At 50.2% G+C, this 17,019-nt stretch overlaps 1 protein-coding gene across 1 annotated transcript; it reads left to right on the top strand.

Annotated features, from left to right (window-relative positions):
• Positions 1-6,501: 6,501 nt before the first annotated feature.
• ATP6AP1 (ATPase H+ transporting accessory protein 1) lies at positions 6,502-16,643 on the top strand. The gene is made up of 10 exons (XM_012758173.3): positions 6,502-6,676; positions 6,886-7,012; positions 10,533-10,607; positions 10,895-11,088; positions 11,578-11,618; positions 13,725-13,810; positions 14,298-14,536; positions 15,241-15,288; positions 15,376-15,607; positions 15,782-16,643. The coding sequence occupies exons 1-10, from the start codon at positions 6,552-6,554 to the stop codon at positions 15,989-15,991; spliced, it is 1,377 nt and encodes a 458-aa protein (XP_012613627.1). The 5' UTR covers positions 6,502-6,551; the 3' UTR covers positions 15,992-16,643.
• Positions 16,644-17,019: the final 376 nt, after the last annotated feature.

Below are 17,019 nucleotides of genomic sequence, written 5' to 3'. Positions count from 1 at the left end.
GAAAACTAACCCCTGTCGTGGCCCATTTGCAGGATGGAGGATGAACACAGAACACAAAAAGACACACAGACACACACAAAGATGGTTACAAGACTGCAGTGCAGAACACACCAGTTGTTTTATTTTTATACCCCAAAAATCAAAGTTAGTTCCTTGTACGTAACCACCCAGGCATTTCAGCAATGGCCATAAATTCCGGAATGCTTAGCCTTAGGGAAGCAGATATCCTCTGACTCAGAATTTCCAGGTGGTTGCTCTAGGCACTAGGCATAGATCACCTGAGATTAGCAAGGATGGGGAAGGCAAGCCACAGGGGGCATTTCTCATCCCCAGCTTCTCTTAGGGTTACCCCCTAAGATCTTAGGCTGACCCCTGGTGGCTGTGCATGGCTTAGGTCGCCCCTCCCTTGAGGGGTCTTACCCATCATTGACTAACCAGCCATCTTATGGGGGTCAAGCAGCAATCACAGGAACAATGTGTTTATCGTGTGGCCTCAAGACCCCCATTGCCATGAGGCGGGCAGCTCTTGCTTACTTGCAGCTCAGGTCCTTTGTTATGCCTCTGGGCAACAGCCTTGTTTATCACAAGGACCTTGTCTGGAGCACATTGCTTTTAAACGCTCTGGGCAGAACACGTGCATTACTCACTAAATTTAATTCTTTTTTTCCTTTTTCTTTTTCTTTCTTTTTTTTTTGAGACAGAGTCTCGCTTTGTTGCCCAGGCTACAGTGAGTGCTGTGGCGTCAGCCTAGCTCACAGCAACCTCAAACTCCTGGGCTCAAGCAATCCTGCTGCCTCAGCCTCCCGAGTAGCTGGAACTACAGGCATGCACCACCATGCCCGGCTAATTTTTTCTATATATGTTAGTTGGCCAATTAATTTCTTTCTATTTATAGTAGAGACGGGGTCTCGCTCTTGCTCAGGCTGGTTTTGAACTCCTGACCTCAAGCGATCTACCCGCCTCGGCCTCCTGGAGTGCTAGGATTACAGGTGTGAGCCACCGTGCCTGGCCTAAATTTAATTCTTAAACTAGGAAAATATATGTCAATCCCCTCCAAACCCCTATCTTATACCATACATAAGATTGTGAAAAAGGAGACAACTTGTAGAAGATAATGTAGCAGAATATTTCCATAACCTGGGGGGCAGGGAAAGATTTCTTAAATAGGACATAAAAAATATCAACCATAAAGGAAAAAATGATAAGTTTGACTGCATTAAGTTCCCTTCATTGGAAAACATCATGGGAGAAGAGATTTGTACTACAAACAACCAATACAGCACTCATACTCAGTGTATATAAAGAACTCATATAAATCAATAAGAAAAAGATAATCCAAAAGAAAAATGGGAAGATTGATATAAACAGGCATTTCACAGAAGAGGAAACACAAAGGGCAGAGCTGAAAATATATATACTGTATGAATTTCCTGTGGCTGCAGTAACAGAGTACTACAAACTGGGAGGTTTAGGAGCAACAGAAATTTATTGTCTCACAGTTCTGGAGGCCAGAAGTCCAACATCGAGCTATCAGCAGGGTTGGTTTCTTCTGGAGGCTGTGAGGGAGAATCAGCCCCAGGCCTCTTTCCTACCTTCGGGGGTTGCCAGCTATCCTTGGTGTTCCTTGGTTTGTAGAGGTGTCATTCCAGTCTCTGCCTCCATCTTCATATCGTGTTCTCCTCCTTGTCTGTATGTTTCTGTGTCTCTTTTTCTCCTCTTATAAAGACACTAGTCATTTGATTATCCAGTATGACCTCATCTTAACTTGAGTACATCTGCAAAGACCTTATTTCCAAATAAGGTTACATTCTGAGGTTCCAGGTGGACATGACTTTTGGGGGGACACTATTCAACCCAATACATATACTCTATGATCTAACAATTCCACATCTAGTTATATAGCCATTGAAATGCACCTATGTGCACCAAAAGCCATATACATAATCATCCACAGCAGCACTAGCCATCATAGCCAAAATGGGAAGCCACCCAAATGGCAACAGTAGAAGGGCTCAATGGAATACTATGCAGCAATGTTGCCATATGTAATGACTTGAATTCATCTCCCAATGTAGAGCAAAGAATCTAGATGTAAAATAGAATACTGAACAATTTCATTTATATTAAGTCCCAAAACAGACAAAAGAGAACCATCATATTTAAGGATCCATGCTTAACTAGTAAAACTATAAAACCCAAAAGTGATTAGCATAAGAATGAAGTTTATGGGGCCGGGTGTGATGGCTCACACCTGTAATCCTAGCACTCTGGGAGGCCAAGGCGGGCAGATCGATCATTTGAGTTCAGGAGTTCGAGACCAGCTTGAGCAAGAGTAAGACCCCCGTCTCTACTAAAAATAGAAAAAATCAGCCGGGCTTGGTGGTGCATGCCTATAGTCCCAGCTTCTAGGGAGGCTGAGGCAGGAGGATCGCTTGAGCCCAGGAGATTGAGGTTGCTGTGAGCTAGGCTGATGCCACGGCACTCTAGCCCAGGAAACAGAGTGAGACTGTCTCAAAAAAAAAAAAAATGAATGAAGTTCATGGCCACTTTGGGAAGTGATAGGAGGGGAAACAGAGGGGCTTTTGGGGTGTCGACATTCAAATTCTCGACCTGGGTGATGTCATGGGGCTGTTTGCTTTGATAAGTCATTGCACTATACATCTTTGTTTTGTGTACTTTGGGTTATATTTCACAACAGAAGGTTCTTTAAAAAAGGTCAGGGGGCAGGGAGTGTGCAGTACAGGAACTTGGGGGTTCCAGTGAGTCACTTCAAGGTGTGGAAGACTCCCACGGTGGCCATGGTGGTCTCCTGATCCCTGGGTCACAGATACTACTAGTTCTAGTCTCCTGCCTAGCAACAGGCTAGGAGCATGGCTCTTAAGGAGAAGGAGGGACTGAGTACTTGTGAACAATGATGTACCTACCACAGTATCTGACACTGTGCATTGTGCAACACGGAAAACAAGGGGAACCATGCTAGTGTCCCTCAAAAGGAGAAAAAACCCAGTTGCTGTGGTAGGCTCGTACACTAGAACATGAAGCTGACACAATGGATGCGTGAACAGGGACCCACATCAACTGCTGGGTGAACAAGCAGGCTGCAGAGGACTATAAGCAGGAACATGCCATCTATACAAATTCAGGACAGCAATTCTCGGGAGGCAGGCAAGAAAATGCAATTGGGGGGCCCAGGTTCCTGCCAAGGAATTAATTGGCAGGGCTCTGACTGTGAAGTCCAGGAGAGTGGTCTATGAGGATCCTTTTATGTTATACATATTTTGGTATGTGTCCAATAGTACATTAAAACAATATAAGAAGCCATGGGATGATAAGGAGGGCCTGGGAGGGTTTTAATGAAGAAATGCTTTTACCCTAAAGAGGAAGCCCCCAGACAGAAGGTGCTCATTGGTGCTGTCAACATTTGGTGAATGATTCTATTTAGATGTTACCTTGTAGTCAAAACAGTATCATGGGCAGCCCTGTCTCCACCTCCCTCCCAGCCCTGTGTCTCCCCCTTTTGAACATTCATCACCCTGTATCATGACCCATTGTCCTGTGTCTCCTCTAGACTAGATGGTGAACCTGTGGTGGAGCAGAGTCTGAATTCGACTCAGTGTCTGGCCCATGGCAGGTGTTTCAGGAAGGCTTGAGGGTCACCACTCCAAGGACCACTGGCAACCCAGAGAAGAATAAAAGCAGCTGCAGGTGAGTTTCTCCCCTAAGGATAGAAGCATCTCAGCAACAGAATGCTGGCCAGCAAGATCACATTTGGGGCTCAAGGTCAGGAGTTCGAAACCAGCCTGAGCAAGAGCAAGACCCCATTTCTACTGAAAATAGAAAGAAATTAATTGGCCAGGTAAAAATATATACAGAAAAAATTAGCTGCGCATAGTGGCATATGCCTGTAGTCCCAGCTACTCGGGAGGCTGAGGCAGAAGGATTGCTTGAGCCCAGGAGTTTGAGGTTGCTGTGAGCTAGATTGATGCCATGGCACTGTAGACTGGGCAACAGAGCGAGACTGTCTCAAAAAAAAAATATATATATATATAGTAATGATCGTCACAGGTGGTTCAGACCAGGATGGTGGCAATTGAGCTGGAAAAAGGAGGTGGGCCTGACAGGATATACTCAAAGAAGATAGTGGCTGAGGGTGGCTCTTATGCATCTCTGAGTGGGGGACTAGGAGATGAGGTAAGTTGGGCACTGTTAAGTTTGAGGCAGTTCCTTCTGCCTCAGCCTCCCGAGTAGCTGGGACTACAGGTATGCGCCACCATGCCCAGCTAATTTTTTCTATATATTTTTAGTTGGCTAATTGATTTCTTTCTATTTTTAGTGGAGACAGGGTCTTGCTCTTGCTCAGGCTGGTTTTGAACTCCTGACCTTGAGCAATCCTCCCGCCTCGGCCTCCCAGAGAGCTAGGATTACAGGCGTGAACCACTGTGCCCGGCCATGACTAAAATCTTATAACCAGTTTCTCCAATAAGTGGAGGTGATCAGTAGGCTATGAGCTACATGGGGCTGTGTTCAGACAATAAGGCTGGGTTGGAGTCATTATGTCTGTGGTGTAATGGCTCCTGGCACTTAGTCCTCCCTTTCTGTACTGCAGTGGCTGGAAAAGGAGAAGCCCCAAGCTCCCACTGCTTTTTTTTGAGACAGAGACTCACTCTGTTGCCTGGGCTAGAGTGCCGTGTCGTCAGCAAGCTCACAGCAACCTCAAACTCCTGGGCTCAAACAATCCTTCTGCCTCAGCCTCCCGAGTAGCTGGGACTACAGGAATGTGCCACCATGCCCGGCTCATTTTTTCTATATATTTTTAGTTGGCCAATTAATTTATTTCTATTTTTGGTAGAGACAGGGTCTCACTCTTGCTCAGGCTGGTTTCGAACTCCTAACCTTGAGCGATCCTCCTGCCTTGGCCTCCCAGAGTGCTAGGATTACAGGCGTGCCCGGCCCCCCACTGCTTCTTCACATCTAGGGCTCTGGAAACAGATTGAATTCTGCCAATGAGCTTCACTCATATCTACCCACCCACTAGATTCTGCCATTGATACTTTAGTGTCCTTGCTTTATCACATACCTATCACATCCCATCCTTTTTCTATTTTATTTTGGTGCATTTCAAAGTAAGTTGCAGACATTAGTCCATTTGCTCCTAAATTAATTAGCATACATATCCCTAAGGAGAGTTCAAGATTTGAACTCTGAATTTACAGGCGTGAGCCACAATCCTAGCACTCTAGGAGGCCGAGGTGGGCGGATTGCTCGAGGTCAGGAGTTCGAAACCATCCTGAGCAAGAGCGAGACCCCGTCTCTACTATAAATAGAAAGAAATTAATTGGCCAACTAATATATATATATAGAAAAAATTAGCCAGGCATGGTGGTGCATACCTGTAGTCCCAGCTACTTGAGAGGCTGAGGCAGAAGGATTGCTTGAGCCCAGGAGTTTGAGGCTGCTGTGAGCTAGGCTGATGCCACAGTACTCTAGCCCGGGTAACAGAGTGAAACTCTGACTCAAAAAAAAAAAAAAAGATTTGGTTATAGTTATCATTTTGTTTGTTTGTAATGATCACCAGTTTGAGAAATTAAAAACGACACAGAAAAAGATAAAAGTCTCCCAATTCCTTTGGGGCAGTGTCTCTCATTTTCTGACTCTAGCTGTCACTCTCTCTTCCATTTAAGGCAAATTTACGGAAACGACAATCCTATATCGTGTTTCCATTTCCTCACATTGGGATCGCTCTTGCCAGAGTCTCCAGTTGTTGCTAAGTCCAAGAAACATTTTCCTGTTCTCATCTTATCTGCCTTTTGGCAGCAGTTGACACTGATGTTGTTAGTCAGGGTGCCCTGGAAACCACGCTTCTCCCTGGGGTTTCCCCCTTCTGTTTGGATGCTCCTCAGATCTTCCTTCTGGACCCTCCTCTTTGCCCAGTGTAAGTGCTGGTGTTCCTCCGGATGCTATCCTGGGTACTCTTCTCACTCTCAAGGGATTACATTCTCCTGTCACCTGCATCAGAGAGTGCCCTTCTACAGGAAAAAAAACACTTTTTAAGCAATTTTAAGCAAAATTGCTTAATTTTGCAAAATTGCACAATTTTAAGCAAAAAGGAGATTGAAACAGAGATTGGCCAGCGCGGTTGCGCGCGCCTGTAGTCCCAGCTACTCAGGAGGCCGAGGCGGGAGGATCGGTTGAGCCCAGGAGTTCAAGACTAGCCTGGGCAACATAGCTAGACTCCGTCTCTACCAAAAATAAATAAATAAGTAAATGAGGGATCAGGCCAACGCATGCGCGTGGGGCTCTTTTGATCCGTCGCGTCCAGTCGGAGCTGGTGGTGCTCAGCCCCGCCCCCTTTCCCATTCGGAGCCTTTGAGCCTGGGGACACGTACAGCCAACCAGTGAAAGGAGCAATTGTGAGTGGCATGCGCTTGGCCCAATTACCTGTGGCCCTGGGGAGCACGCCTGCGCCCAGGCCAATGGAGGGGCGGGGCGGAGCTCGGGCGGGAGCTGCGGTCACCTGATCTTTAGCGTCAGAGGCGGTGGAGGCTGAGGCTATGATGGCGGCGGCGGACTCTCCTGTGCGGATGGGGACACAGTGGGCCGCAGCATTCTGGCTGCTGGTGGCAGCGGTGGTAGTGGCGGAGCAGCAGGTACCGCTGGTGCTGTGGTCGAGTGACAGGTGAGCGGGCTACTGTGGGCTACGTTGCGCGCCGTGGCGGCTGAGGCACCCTCGCCCGAATCCAGGGCTGTCCTCGGCAAGGGGTGGGGAGGCCCAGAGGGGGATTGTTCCTTGTTTAGGGGCTCTCGCAGAGAGTCGGCTGGCGACAGAGGTCCGGTCCCCGCGCGTCAAGCCCATGGCCTGACATCAGCTTTTCTGTCCCCTGTCAGGGACTTGTGGGCTCCTGCGGCCGACACTCACGAGGGCCACATCACCAGCGACTTGCAGCTGTCTACCTACTTAGACCCCGCCCTGGAGCTGGGCCCCCGGAATGTGCTGCTGTTCCTGCAGGACAAGGTGCGCCTGCCCCAGCCAGCTCTTCTCCAGTCATCAGGAGGCAGGCAGGCCCCCTCCCCCCCCAGGACACTGACGCCCGTTTCCTAAGGGAAGCTTCAGTGACCTTGTCCCAACTGTAAGGAGGTGTGGCTCATCTCTTGGGAAGGCCTGTTGGAGAAGCTTCAGTGGGAATGGTGAGAGCAGCAGAAATGGCACCGATTTGATTGCAGGAAGCAACGGGTCTGAGGCCAGATGCCTACTAAGTCCCAAGAACTTTAGATATTATCTGACTTGCTTCTAGTATGGTGGGGATTGTCTGTATATAAGAAGACTGATGCAGGAGGAGGAGAAGTGGCTTGCCCAAGGTCATACAGCTGATGGGTGACAAGAGTTGGAATTCTAACTGTAATGATCATAATAAGGATAATTGGAAAATGGTCACTTATTTAGTACTTCATAGGTACTATGTTAATCTCATGTCATTATCTTGGTTTTACTGCCAAGGAAACAAAGGTTTGTACAGATGCAATGACTTACTGAGATTTCACAGTTTATAGACACTGCATTGGTTCCAGCCTGAGTCTGTCAGACCTCTCCCTGCCCCAGTTTGTACTCCTAATCAGCATAATGTTTTCTGTCCTATCTATACCTCTCTTCCCCCAAAGCAGGGGAATAAACCATGGGAAGATTCCAGGACAGCATAGAATTGGTGTTTGGGAGGCTGTCAAGCCTCTGCTTATCCCTCTTTGGTGGCCTGTATGGCTTATTCCCCTTGTGGTCTCACTCAGTTGCTGTGTGGACAGGTGGTGGCGGCCCATAGTCTTTCCAGGAGGTGGTAAATAATATAGTCAGTTCTATTAAACCAGCCTTTGGATTCATGGAATAATCTTTGTGAATGATAACTTCTTTTTTTTTTTTTAATCTTTTTTTTTTGTGTGTGTGTATGTCAGAGTCTCGCTCTGTTGCCCAGGCTAGAGTGCCGTTGCATCAGCCTAGCTCACAGCAACCTCAAACTCCTGGCCTCAAGGGATCCTTCTGTCTCAGCCTCCCAAGTAGCTGGGACTACAGGCATGTGCCACCATGCCCAGCTAATTTTTTTTCTATATATATATATATATATATATTTTTTAATTTTTTATTTTTTGAGACAGAGTCTCACTTTGTTGCCCAGGCTAGAGTGAGTGCGTGGTGTCAGCCTAGCTCACAGCAACCTCAAACTCCTGGGCTCAAGCAATCCTCCTGCCTCAGCCTTCCGAGTAGCTGGGACTACAGGCATGCGCCACCATGCCCGGCTAATTTTTTCTATATATATTAGTTGGCCAATTAATTTCTTTCTATTTATAGTAGAGACGGGGTCTCACTCTTGCTCAGGCTGGTTTCGAACTCCTGACCTTGAGCGATCCACCCGCCTCGGCCTTCCAGAGAGCTAGGATTACAGGCGTGAGCCACTGCGCCCGGCCTTTTCTATATATTTTTAGTTGGCCAATTAATTTCTTTCTATTTTTAGTAGAGATGGGGTCTTGCTCTTGCTCAGGCTGGTCTCAAACTCCTGACCTTGAGTGATCCTCCCACCTCAGCCTCCCAGAGTGCTAGGATTACAGGTGTGAGCCACCACGCCCAGTCCGAATGATAGTTTCTACACTGTAAAATAATAACACCATTGGCCAGGCGCGGTGGCTCACGCCTGTAATCCTAGCACTCTGGGAGGCTGAGGCGGGAGATTGCTCAAGGTCAGGAGTTTGAAAATATTAACACCACCTACATCAGAGGGCTGTGAGGAGTAATTCTTGAAATCCATGTAAAACATCTAGCCAGGGTCCCCCAGTCTTAGGGCATTCATTCCTTTGCGAAATACAGAGTGCCTATTATGATGTGCCAGGTTTTGTTAAGTGTTGGGGATATAGTGGTGAGCAGAGTAACCCAAGCCCCAACCTGAGGAAGCTGACATTCTTATGAGGGTGATTGGTAAATACTCAGTGTTTGATGCAATGTCAGTGCTGTGGTCTTTATTTTTTTTATTTATTTATTTATTTTTTTTGAGACAGAGTTTCACTTTGTTGCCCAGGCTAGAGTGAGTGCCGTGGTGTCAGCCTAGCTCACAGCAACCTCAAACTCCTGGGCTCAAGCAATCCTTCTGCCTCAGCCTCCCGAGTAGCTGGGACTACAGGCATGCGCCACCACGCCCGGCTAATTTATATATATATATATTAGTTGGCCAATTAATTTCTTTCTATTTATAGTAGAGACGGGGTCTTGCTCTTGCTCAGGCTGGTTTCGAACTCCTGACCTCGAGCAATCCGCCCGCCTCGGCCTCCCAGAGTGCTAGGATTACAGGCGTGAGCCACCACGCCCGGCCAGTGCTGTGGTCTTTAAAGAAGGAAGCAGGCTGAGGGGACAGAGTGACTGGGGATGCTGTTTTAGATAGTGGTGATCAGGCAAGACCTCACTGAGGATGTAATATCTGAGCAGAGACCTCAGGGGAGGGAGGAAAGGAGGCAGCCATGTGGCTCTGGGGGAAGGGCATTCCTGGCAGGGGAACAGCAGGTGCAGGGGCTCTGAGTATAGTGTGCTGTTGGTGAGCTCAAGGAAGAACTGGTGTGGCTGGAGCATAGTGAGTGAGAGAAAGGGGTAGGGGATGTAGGAGGTGGTCTGCAGGTGGCCAGAAGGGAGGAGGTCAGTTGCAATTGGAAATGTGTAAGAATGCCTTGGGCTCTGTGGAGCAGGGAGTGGTGTGACCTCTTGATTAAAGAAAGCCCACAGGACCCAGCAGTGCTTCCAGTGCTTTCAGACTGAAAGCCCAGGCAGCCAAACAAGGTCAAGGTTCCTGCTTAGAGGGAGGGGAGGCTGGGCAAGTGTGTATACTAAACAGAGTGAGGCAAGAGACTCTGATCAAAATCTCTCTCTGGGCCTAACTGGGAAAAGCCAGAGGAAGCTGGGGTTGGGGTGAAGGGCAGGAGTTACAGGATATCTGTAGGTTGTAGAGATGCGGTCGTAGGGATAAGGTCAGGGTTACTATGGTCCTGAGAGCTCTAAAGACTTCAGTGCTTCCTCCAGCATACTCTATGATCTTCACTTCTCTCCCTGTCCACCAAAAACAGGTGGGGTGGGGAATTGTCACACTCCTTAAAAAGGGTCCTGTCCAGACCAGACATAGCCAGCTCTCCTTTTCTCTGACTCCCTCCCAGAAGGTGTGCCCCACAGCTTCCCTCCCTGCAGCTTCCCTCTTCCCTCCCCAGTTCCTCTTGTCTGCAGGGGTGAGGCTGCTGACTCCTACTCCTGTGGTTTTACCACAAGTCAGCTGCCTGCAGATCTCTTCTTGACCCCGTGACTGCCTTCTGTGTCTTCTCACCCTGCCTTGAGAGTGCTGGAAAGAAGAAAGCCAGCCTTCCACCCCCACCCAACATCCCACTCCACCAGACCAAATCTGACTCTAACTGAGATTTTGCTGGCCCTGAGAATGCACAGGGAAGGTGACTCCCCCCTGCCCTGGTCCCTGTTACTTGTCAAACCTCCTGAGATGTCTCCCCTGCATTCCTATTAGCTGAGCATTGAGGATTTCACGGCATATGGTGGTGTATTTGGAAACAAGCAAGACAGCGCCTTTTCTAATCTGGAGGTAAGAGTCCTTTTCCAGCCACGGGCCATGGTGTCTGTTCTGTGCCTGCTCTCCTAGCACAAGAAGAACTGTACTCTTAGGAACCAGAGATGCTGGCTTTGGGGGTAGAAAGGCCTGGAGCCTGAGTGTCAGGGGCCGGGGGTGTGGGGCATTTTCTTTCTGACACATGAGGAGACCCCTGTGTAGATGTGGCTTTCCAGAGGAGAGCTGCCAGAGAGGTTTGTGGGGCTAGCCCAGGCTCACTGGTCCCTGGCTAACTCAACCTTCTGCCTCTCCCCTGCCCCTAGAATGCCCTGGACCTGGCCCCCTCTTCACTGGTGCTTCCTGCTGTCGACTGGTATGCAGTCAGCACTCTGACCACTTACCTGCAGGAGAAGCTCGGGGCCAGCCCCTTGCATGTGGACCTGGCCACCTTGCAGGAGCTGAAACTCAATGCCAGCCTCCCTGCCCTGCTGCTCATCCGCCTGCCCTACACAGCCAGGTACTGCCCACATGGCCTAGTCTCCAACTTTGAGGCCAAGAGGACAGTGAGGCTATGGGCTCTGGTGTACAGTTTAGCCAAAGATGACAGTATTCCCAACTACCTTGAAGCCCTTCCAGAAGGTTCCCTGTATGCCCAGAAGAGGCAAGAAGGGTCTCCTGCCAGGCTTGGACTCAGAAGTAGGTGCCCAGCACTGAGCCAGGCCTAGCAGGCCTCCAGAGATGAGGCAAGTGTGGGCCCTGCTTGTGGGGAGCCCCTCGCCTAGCCAGGCCCTGTTCGCAGAGCCCGGGGAGAACAGGTACGACATCCTAGGCAGAGGTGCTTAGGTAAGCAAAGGTGCAGGAAGGCTAAGCATGGCCCTGGCTAAGTGTGCATGCGGGCTCTGCGAGTGGGGCCAGTAGGGAGAAGTTGGAGGTACAGATGAAAGGGGGTAGGCAGTGGAGAGCTGGCTTAGGCCACATGAGGGCTCTGACACTCTCTCTTCCACAGCTCCGGCCTCATGGCACCCAGGGAAGTCCTCACAGGCAACGGTGAGTGGAGTCAGGGAGGATGCATGTCCTTATTTAGCCATTGGGCTGGGACCACAGAGCTGGCTGACAGCTCCGAGGCCCCTCCTCACTCCCGGACAGCCTGCCTGCTTCCTGGATCTGTGCTGGCTCCTGGGCCTCATCCCTGTCCAGCTGGCAAATGTGGCCTACCGTGCGGGAGCCTGTGGAGCCAGTTTCTCCTCAGACAGCATGAGTCCTAGACTTTTGGATTTAGTAGACCAGCAACATTTTAAAAAACAATTCTGAGGGCTTTTTACTATAAAGGACAGTCATTTCCATGGGAAGGTAATTGGAAACCTTCTGTGGGTGGATATGGCATTTTCTATATACATATTTACTCATTTCACTTAGGTAGTACTTGGTGATGACTTGGGTCCACAGTGTGGTCCCAGGAGGCTGGGGGAGAGGGTAGGATGAGAAATAGCTGTTCTTGGCCGGGCACGGTGGCTCACACCTGTAATTCTAGCACTCTGGGAGGGCGAGGCTGGTGGATTATTTGAGCTCAAGAGTTCAAGACCAGCCTGAGCAAGAGGGAGACCCTGTCTGTACTAAAAATAGAAACAAATTAGCTGGACTACTAAAAAAAAATATAAAAATTAGCTGAGCATGGTGGTGCATGCCTGTAGTCCCAGCTACGCAGAAGACTGAGGCAGGAGGATTGCTTGAGCCCAGGAGTTTGAGGTTGCTGTGAGCTAGGCTGATGCCACGGCACTCTAGCCTGGGCAACAGAGTGAGACTCTGTCTCAAAAAAAAAAAAAAAAAAAAAAAAAAAAAAAAGCGGCCCGGTGCAGTGGCTCACGCCTGTAATCCTAGCACTCTGGGAGGCCAAGGCGGGTGGATTGCTCAAGGTCAGGAGTTCGAAACCAGCCTGAGCAAGAGCGAGACCTGTCTCTACTATAAATAGAAAGAAATTAATTGGCCAACTAATATATATAGAAAAAATTAGCCGGGCATGGTGGCACATGCCTGTAGTCCCAGCTACTCAGGAGGCTGAGGCAGGAGGATTGCTTGAGCCCAGGAGTTTGAGGTTGCTGTGAGCTAGGCTGACACCACGGCACTCACTCTAGCCTGGGCAACAAAGTGAGACTCTGTCTCAGGAAAAAAAAAAAAAAAAGGAAAGAAGAATTTTAAGAACTCTATCAGTGAGTGGCAAGTGACAATGTAATAAAAATAGAAATAAAGCATGCGCCACCATGCCTGGCTAATATTTTTATGTATATTTTTAGTTGGCCAATTAATTTTCTTTGTATTTTTAGTAGAGATGAGGTCTCACTCTTGCTCAGGCTGGTTTCAAACTCCTGACCTTGACCGATCCTCCTGCCTCTGTCTCCCAGAGTGCTAGGATTACAGGTGTGAGCCACTGCGCCCAGCCTCTGATAGTGTTGTGTTTTTTTTTTTTTTTTTTTTGAGACAGAGTCTCACTCTGTTACCCAGGCTAGAGTGCCGTGGCATCTGCCTAGCTCATAGCAACCTCAAACTCCTGGCTCAGGCGATCCTCCTGCCTCAGCCTCCTGAGGAGCTGGGACTACAGGCATGGGCTACCATGCCCGGCTAATTTTTTCTATATATTTTTAGTTGTCCAATTAATTTCTTTCTATTTTTAGTAGAGACAGGGTCTCACTCTTGGTCAGGCTGGTTTTCAAACTCCTGACCTTGAGCGCGACCTTCTTGCCTCGGCCTCCCAGAGTGCTAGGATTATAGGCATTAACCACCACACCTGGCCTCTGATAGAGTTTTTTTTTTTTTTTTTTTTAAGGCAGAGTCTCACTCTGTTGCTGGGGCTAGAGTGCCGTGGTGTCAGCTTAGGTCACAGCAACCTCCAACTCCTGGGCTCAAGCTCTGATAGAGTTTTTTTTTTTTATTTCGGCATATTATGGGGGTACAGATTTTAAGGTTTCAATAAATGCCCTTTCCCCCTCCCCCCTCTGATAGAGTTTTGATATGAGGGGTCTTAGCAGACCATAGACTGGTAGCTGTCTGTGGCCTGGGGGTTGGGGACCAGAGGTCTAGAAGGTTTCTTGGTGGGGGGCATTTCTTTAAGTGGGCTGTGTGGTGACCTGGGTATCTGCTCTCCCCATCACCCTTCAGATGAGGTCATCGGGCAGGTGCTGAGCACACTCAAGTCTGAAGATGTCCCATATACGGCGGCCCTCACAGCAATCCGCCCTTCCAGGGTATGTGCCCTTCTGGCAGGAGCTCTGAAACAGTGGGGAGAGGCAGTGTGGTGAGTCTGCCTGGAGGTGGAGGTGTATGCCACAGTCAGGGCCCCCTGGGAGTCCCAGGATTGGGGAGGCAGCAGGCAGAGGACCCCTGTGGAGGGGGTCCAACTCTCAACTCTTTGGGGTGACTCTGGAGAGGACTAGGATGAGCAGTCAAGTCCCGCTTCCTCCTTCAGGGGGCAGCTTTCCATCTTCCCTGTGAGCCTTATGGGTGGCATAATCGGACACTAAAGCCAAGTGATCCCAAGTTTGAGGGTCTAGGGGAATCATCAGGGCGTAGGGGCCAGCAGGGAAAGCTTCCTGGAGGAAGGACTCCCTCTGACCACTGGGACTTTTAGATGGTGGACAGGGTACCCAGTGGGGAGGGGAGGGAGGGCATGACAGTTGGATCCAGGCTTGCTCCCAGGGCTGTTGAGAGGAGGCTTGTTGGGTATTTCCACAGGTGGCCCGTGATGTAGCCATGGTGGCTGGGGGGATAGGTCGCCAGCTGCTACAAAAACAGCCTGCATCATCTGTGACCCATCCCCCTGTGAGTTATAATGACACCATCCCCCGGATCCTGTTCTGGGCCCAAAACTTCTCTGTAGCATACAACGGCCAGTGGAAAGACCTGACCTCCCTCACCTTTGGGGTGCAGGAGCTCAACCTGACTGGCTCCTTCTGGAATGACTCCATTGCCAGGTAAGGGCATTAGGTTAGGGAGGACTATGCTGCCACAGGTTCTATTCCTGCCTCTGTGGGTTGGGGCCAAGGTGGGGAGCTGGGATCAGGTATATGTATGAGGGGCAGGGATGGCTTTGGTCTTGGTGGGGAATGGTCACCCTGAAAATGCAGGTGGTAACACATCACAAGGTAGGGACACTAGTGGGCTATTCGAGGGGGAATTGCTCAGAGTTCCACCTTCTCATGCTTGCCAGTATTGGGTTGGGACCTTGGTTGTTATACCTCAGTTACCTGGGAACCTGTCACCTCCCCCTTGAGCAAAACCTCTCTGGGACTGCATGTGGGCAAATACCAGGCCGATTACCTGAGCCGTTTCTGGGGCTCCCAAGCCCTCCTGTTTGCCCTCACCCCCAAAGCCCATCCCAGGCACTTCATCGACTCCAAGAGGGAGAAAAAGGAGGGGAGATGAGCTCAGAGTAACCAGAGGAAGGAGCCCTAAGCTGGAGGTTGGGGACTTAGATGCTGGCTTTCAGCTCTGTTCCTGCTTGCAATATGACAATCCTCCGTTTTTCTATTTGTCAAGTTGGGACACTGCCTCTTCAGGTGGCTATAAGGACCTGGGGCAGCTTAGGTAGGAGCAGACCCAAGGGACTTGCTCTTTCTTTAAGATGCTCAAGGCTCTCTGAGAGCCTGACAGCATGCCTTTTACTCTGGCCTTGCAGGCTCTCGCTGACCTACGAACAACTCTTTGGTACTACAGTGACATTCAAGTGAGTCTTCGGGGAAGTTGAGATGTGGGTAGGCTGGTGTGGCTCCAGTCTCCTCAGCTCACTTTACACGCCTGCTGCCTTCTCCAGGTTCATTCTGGCCAACCGCTTCTACCCAGTGTCTGCCCGGCAGTGGTTTACCATGGAGCGCCTCGAAATCCATGGCAATGGCTCTGTTGCCTACTTCAATGCTTCCCAGGTCACAGGGCCCAGCATCTACTCCTTCCACTGCGAGTATGTCAGCAGTGAAAGCAAGAAAGGCAGTCTCCTTGTGCCCCGCACACAGCCCTCACTCTGGATGCTGACTCTTCAGGACTTCCAGGTGTGGAGCAGGGAGGGTCCCAGATTCAGGTGGGGGAGCCCAGGCTGGTGGTAGCAGAGCACTGATAGGGGAAGAGAGACCTGAAGAGTCCCAGCTGCCCCATCCCAGTCCTTGTTGGACTTCCACCTGTGGGGCCATATGGTCCTTTCTGACCTGCATCCTTGTGTCCTTCAGATCCAGGCTTTCAACGTGATGGGTGAGCAGTTTTCCTATGCCAGTGACTGTGCCGGTTTCTTCTCCCCGGGCATCTGGATGGGGCTGCTCACCTCCCTGTTCATGCTCTTCATCTTCACCTATGGCCTGCACATGATCCTCAGCCTCAAGACCATGGATCGCTTTGATGACCACAAGGGCCCCACGATCTCTTTGACCCAGATTGTGTGACCCTGTGCAAGTTGGGGGAGGGACGAGATAGACGGCATGATGGTGTCCAGGTTGTCACTTTCCCACCTTGTGGCACACTGGACGGAAGGGCTTCCCGAACTCTTTCTACCATAGCATGAACCCCAGGCTTCCCTCAGCCAGTCTTGCTCCCTCTTCAACCTACTGAGGGGCTTCCCTGGGGCTGCCTCCATCCCTACCAACAAGGTGTACATATTCTGCATAGATATTAGACACATCTCCCAGGCTCAGTCATTGTAGGGGTGGGGAACATTAGTTCTCCAGTCCCATTTCTCCTCCCCTTTTTTCCTTATTTATTCTTGTCTCTCTACCATTATCTCTTGCTGTTTATAGTGCTTTTGTGTAGCAAATGCCCCTTCCCTAAGGTTTATGAGGCTCCTTGCAGCAGCCATGAGCTTGAGGTTCCCTGAGTTTAGTGGGTGTGGAAATTAGATTCTGTCCTGGTTGGCTGTCGTTATTGATTTTGTGATGTTGTGCTAACAGTAAGCAGTATGCTGGGGTTTGTCTATGTGGCCTGAGAAGGAAGAGACCACCACGACAGGTGGGCTGGGTGTGATCACTGGGTTTCTGGCATGTTAGCAGAAGCCTGGGGTAATTGGTTGTTTCCTTCCTAATAAAGACGGATCGCAATCTGTTGGCGCTCATGTCACTCATTTCTGGGCTGGGCATTAGGACTGCGCTTGGCTGAGGGATGCGGGAAGAGGCGCCCGGATGTAGCCCAGCCAGGCCAAGTAGGGAAGGCGGGAAGGCATTTCCGGGATCTGGAAGGCCGGGAGGGTCTTCAGCAAAGTGGATCCCTAACCGGTTAGGGTAAGGAGGGGGCGGTCAGGGCAGAGTGGTGGTTTGCTTTGGCGCCTCAGTGACTGATAACCCTCGCGTCGTGAGAGGGGCCGCCCCCGGCTGCCGCAGCGGCGCGCGCCCGGACCGCGGGACCGCGCTGAGCCTCCTGGGGGGGTGGGGCAGGGCGCGCACGGCTCCCGCGCACGGATCCCTCCTGAGCCGCAGCACTG

Source organism: Microcebus murinus, unplaced genomic scaffold, assembly GCF_040939455.1.
Source record: "Microcebus murinus isolate Inina unplaced genomic scaffold, M.murinus_Inina_mat1.0 scaf003_hap2_Mmur4.0, whole genome shotgun sequence".
Taxonomy (NCBI): domain Eukaryota; kingdom Metazoa; phylum Chordata; class Mammalia; order Primates; family Cheirogaleidae; genus Microcebus; species Microcebus murinus.
The sequence above is the reverse complement of the archived record's forward strand: the minus strand, read 5'-3'. Positions and strand labels throughout refer to the sequence as shown.

Excerpts from the sequence above, each read along its gene's own strand:
- ATP6AP1 (XM_012758173.3), top strand. The coding sequence starts at position 6,552 with ATGATGGCGGCGGCGGACTCTCCTGTGCGGATGGGGACACAGTGGGCC. Across the intron at positions 10,608-10,894 it reads GCGCCTTTTCTAATCTGGAG|AATGCCCTGGACCTGGCCCC; the intron begins GTAAGAGTCCTT and ends CCCTGCCCCTAG. Across the intron at positions 15,289-15,375 it reads GGTACTACAGTGACATTCAA|GTTCATTCTGGCCAACCGCT; the intron begins GTGAGTCTTCGG and ends TGCCTTCTCCAG.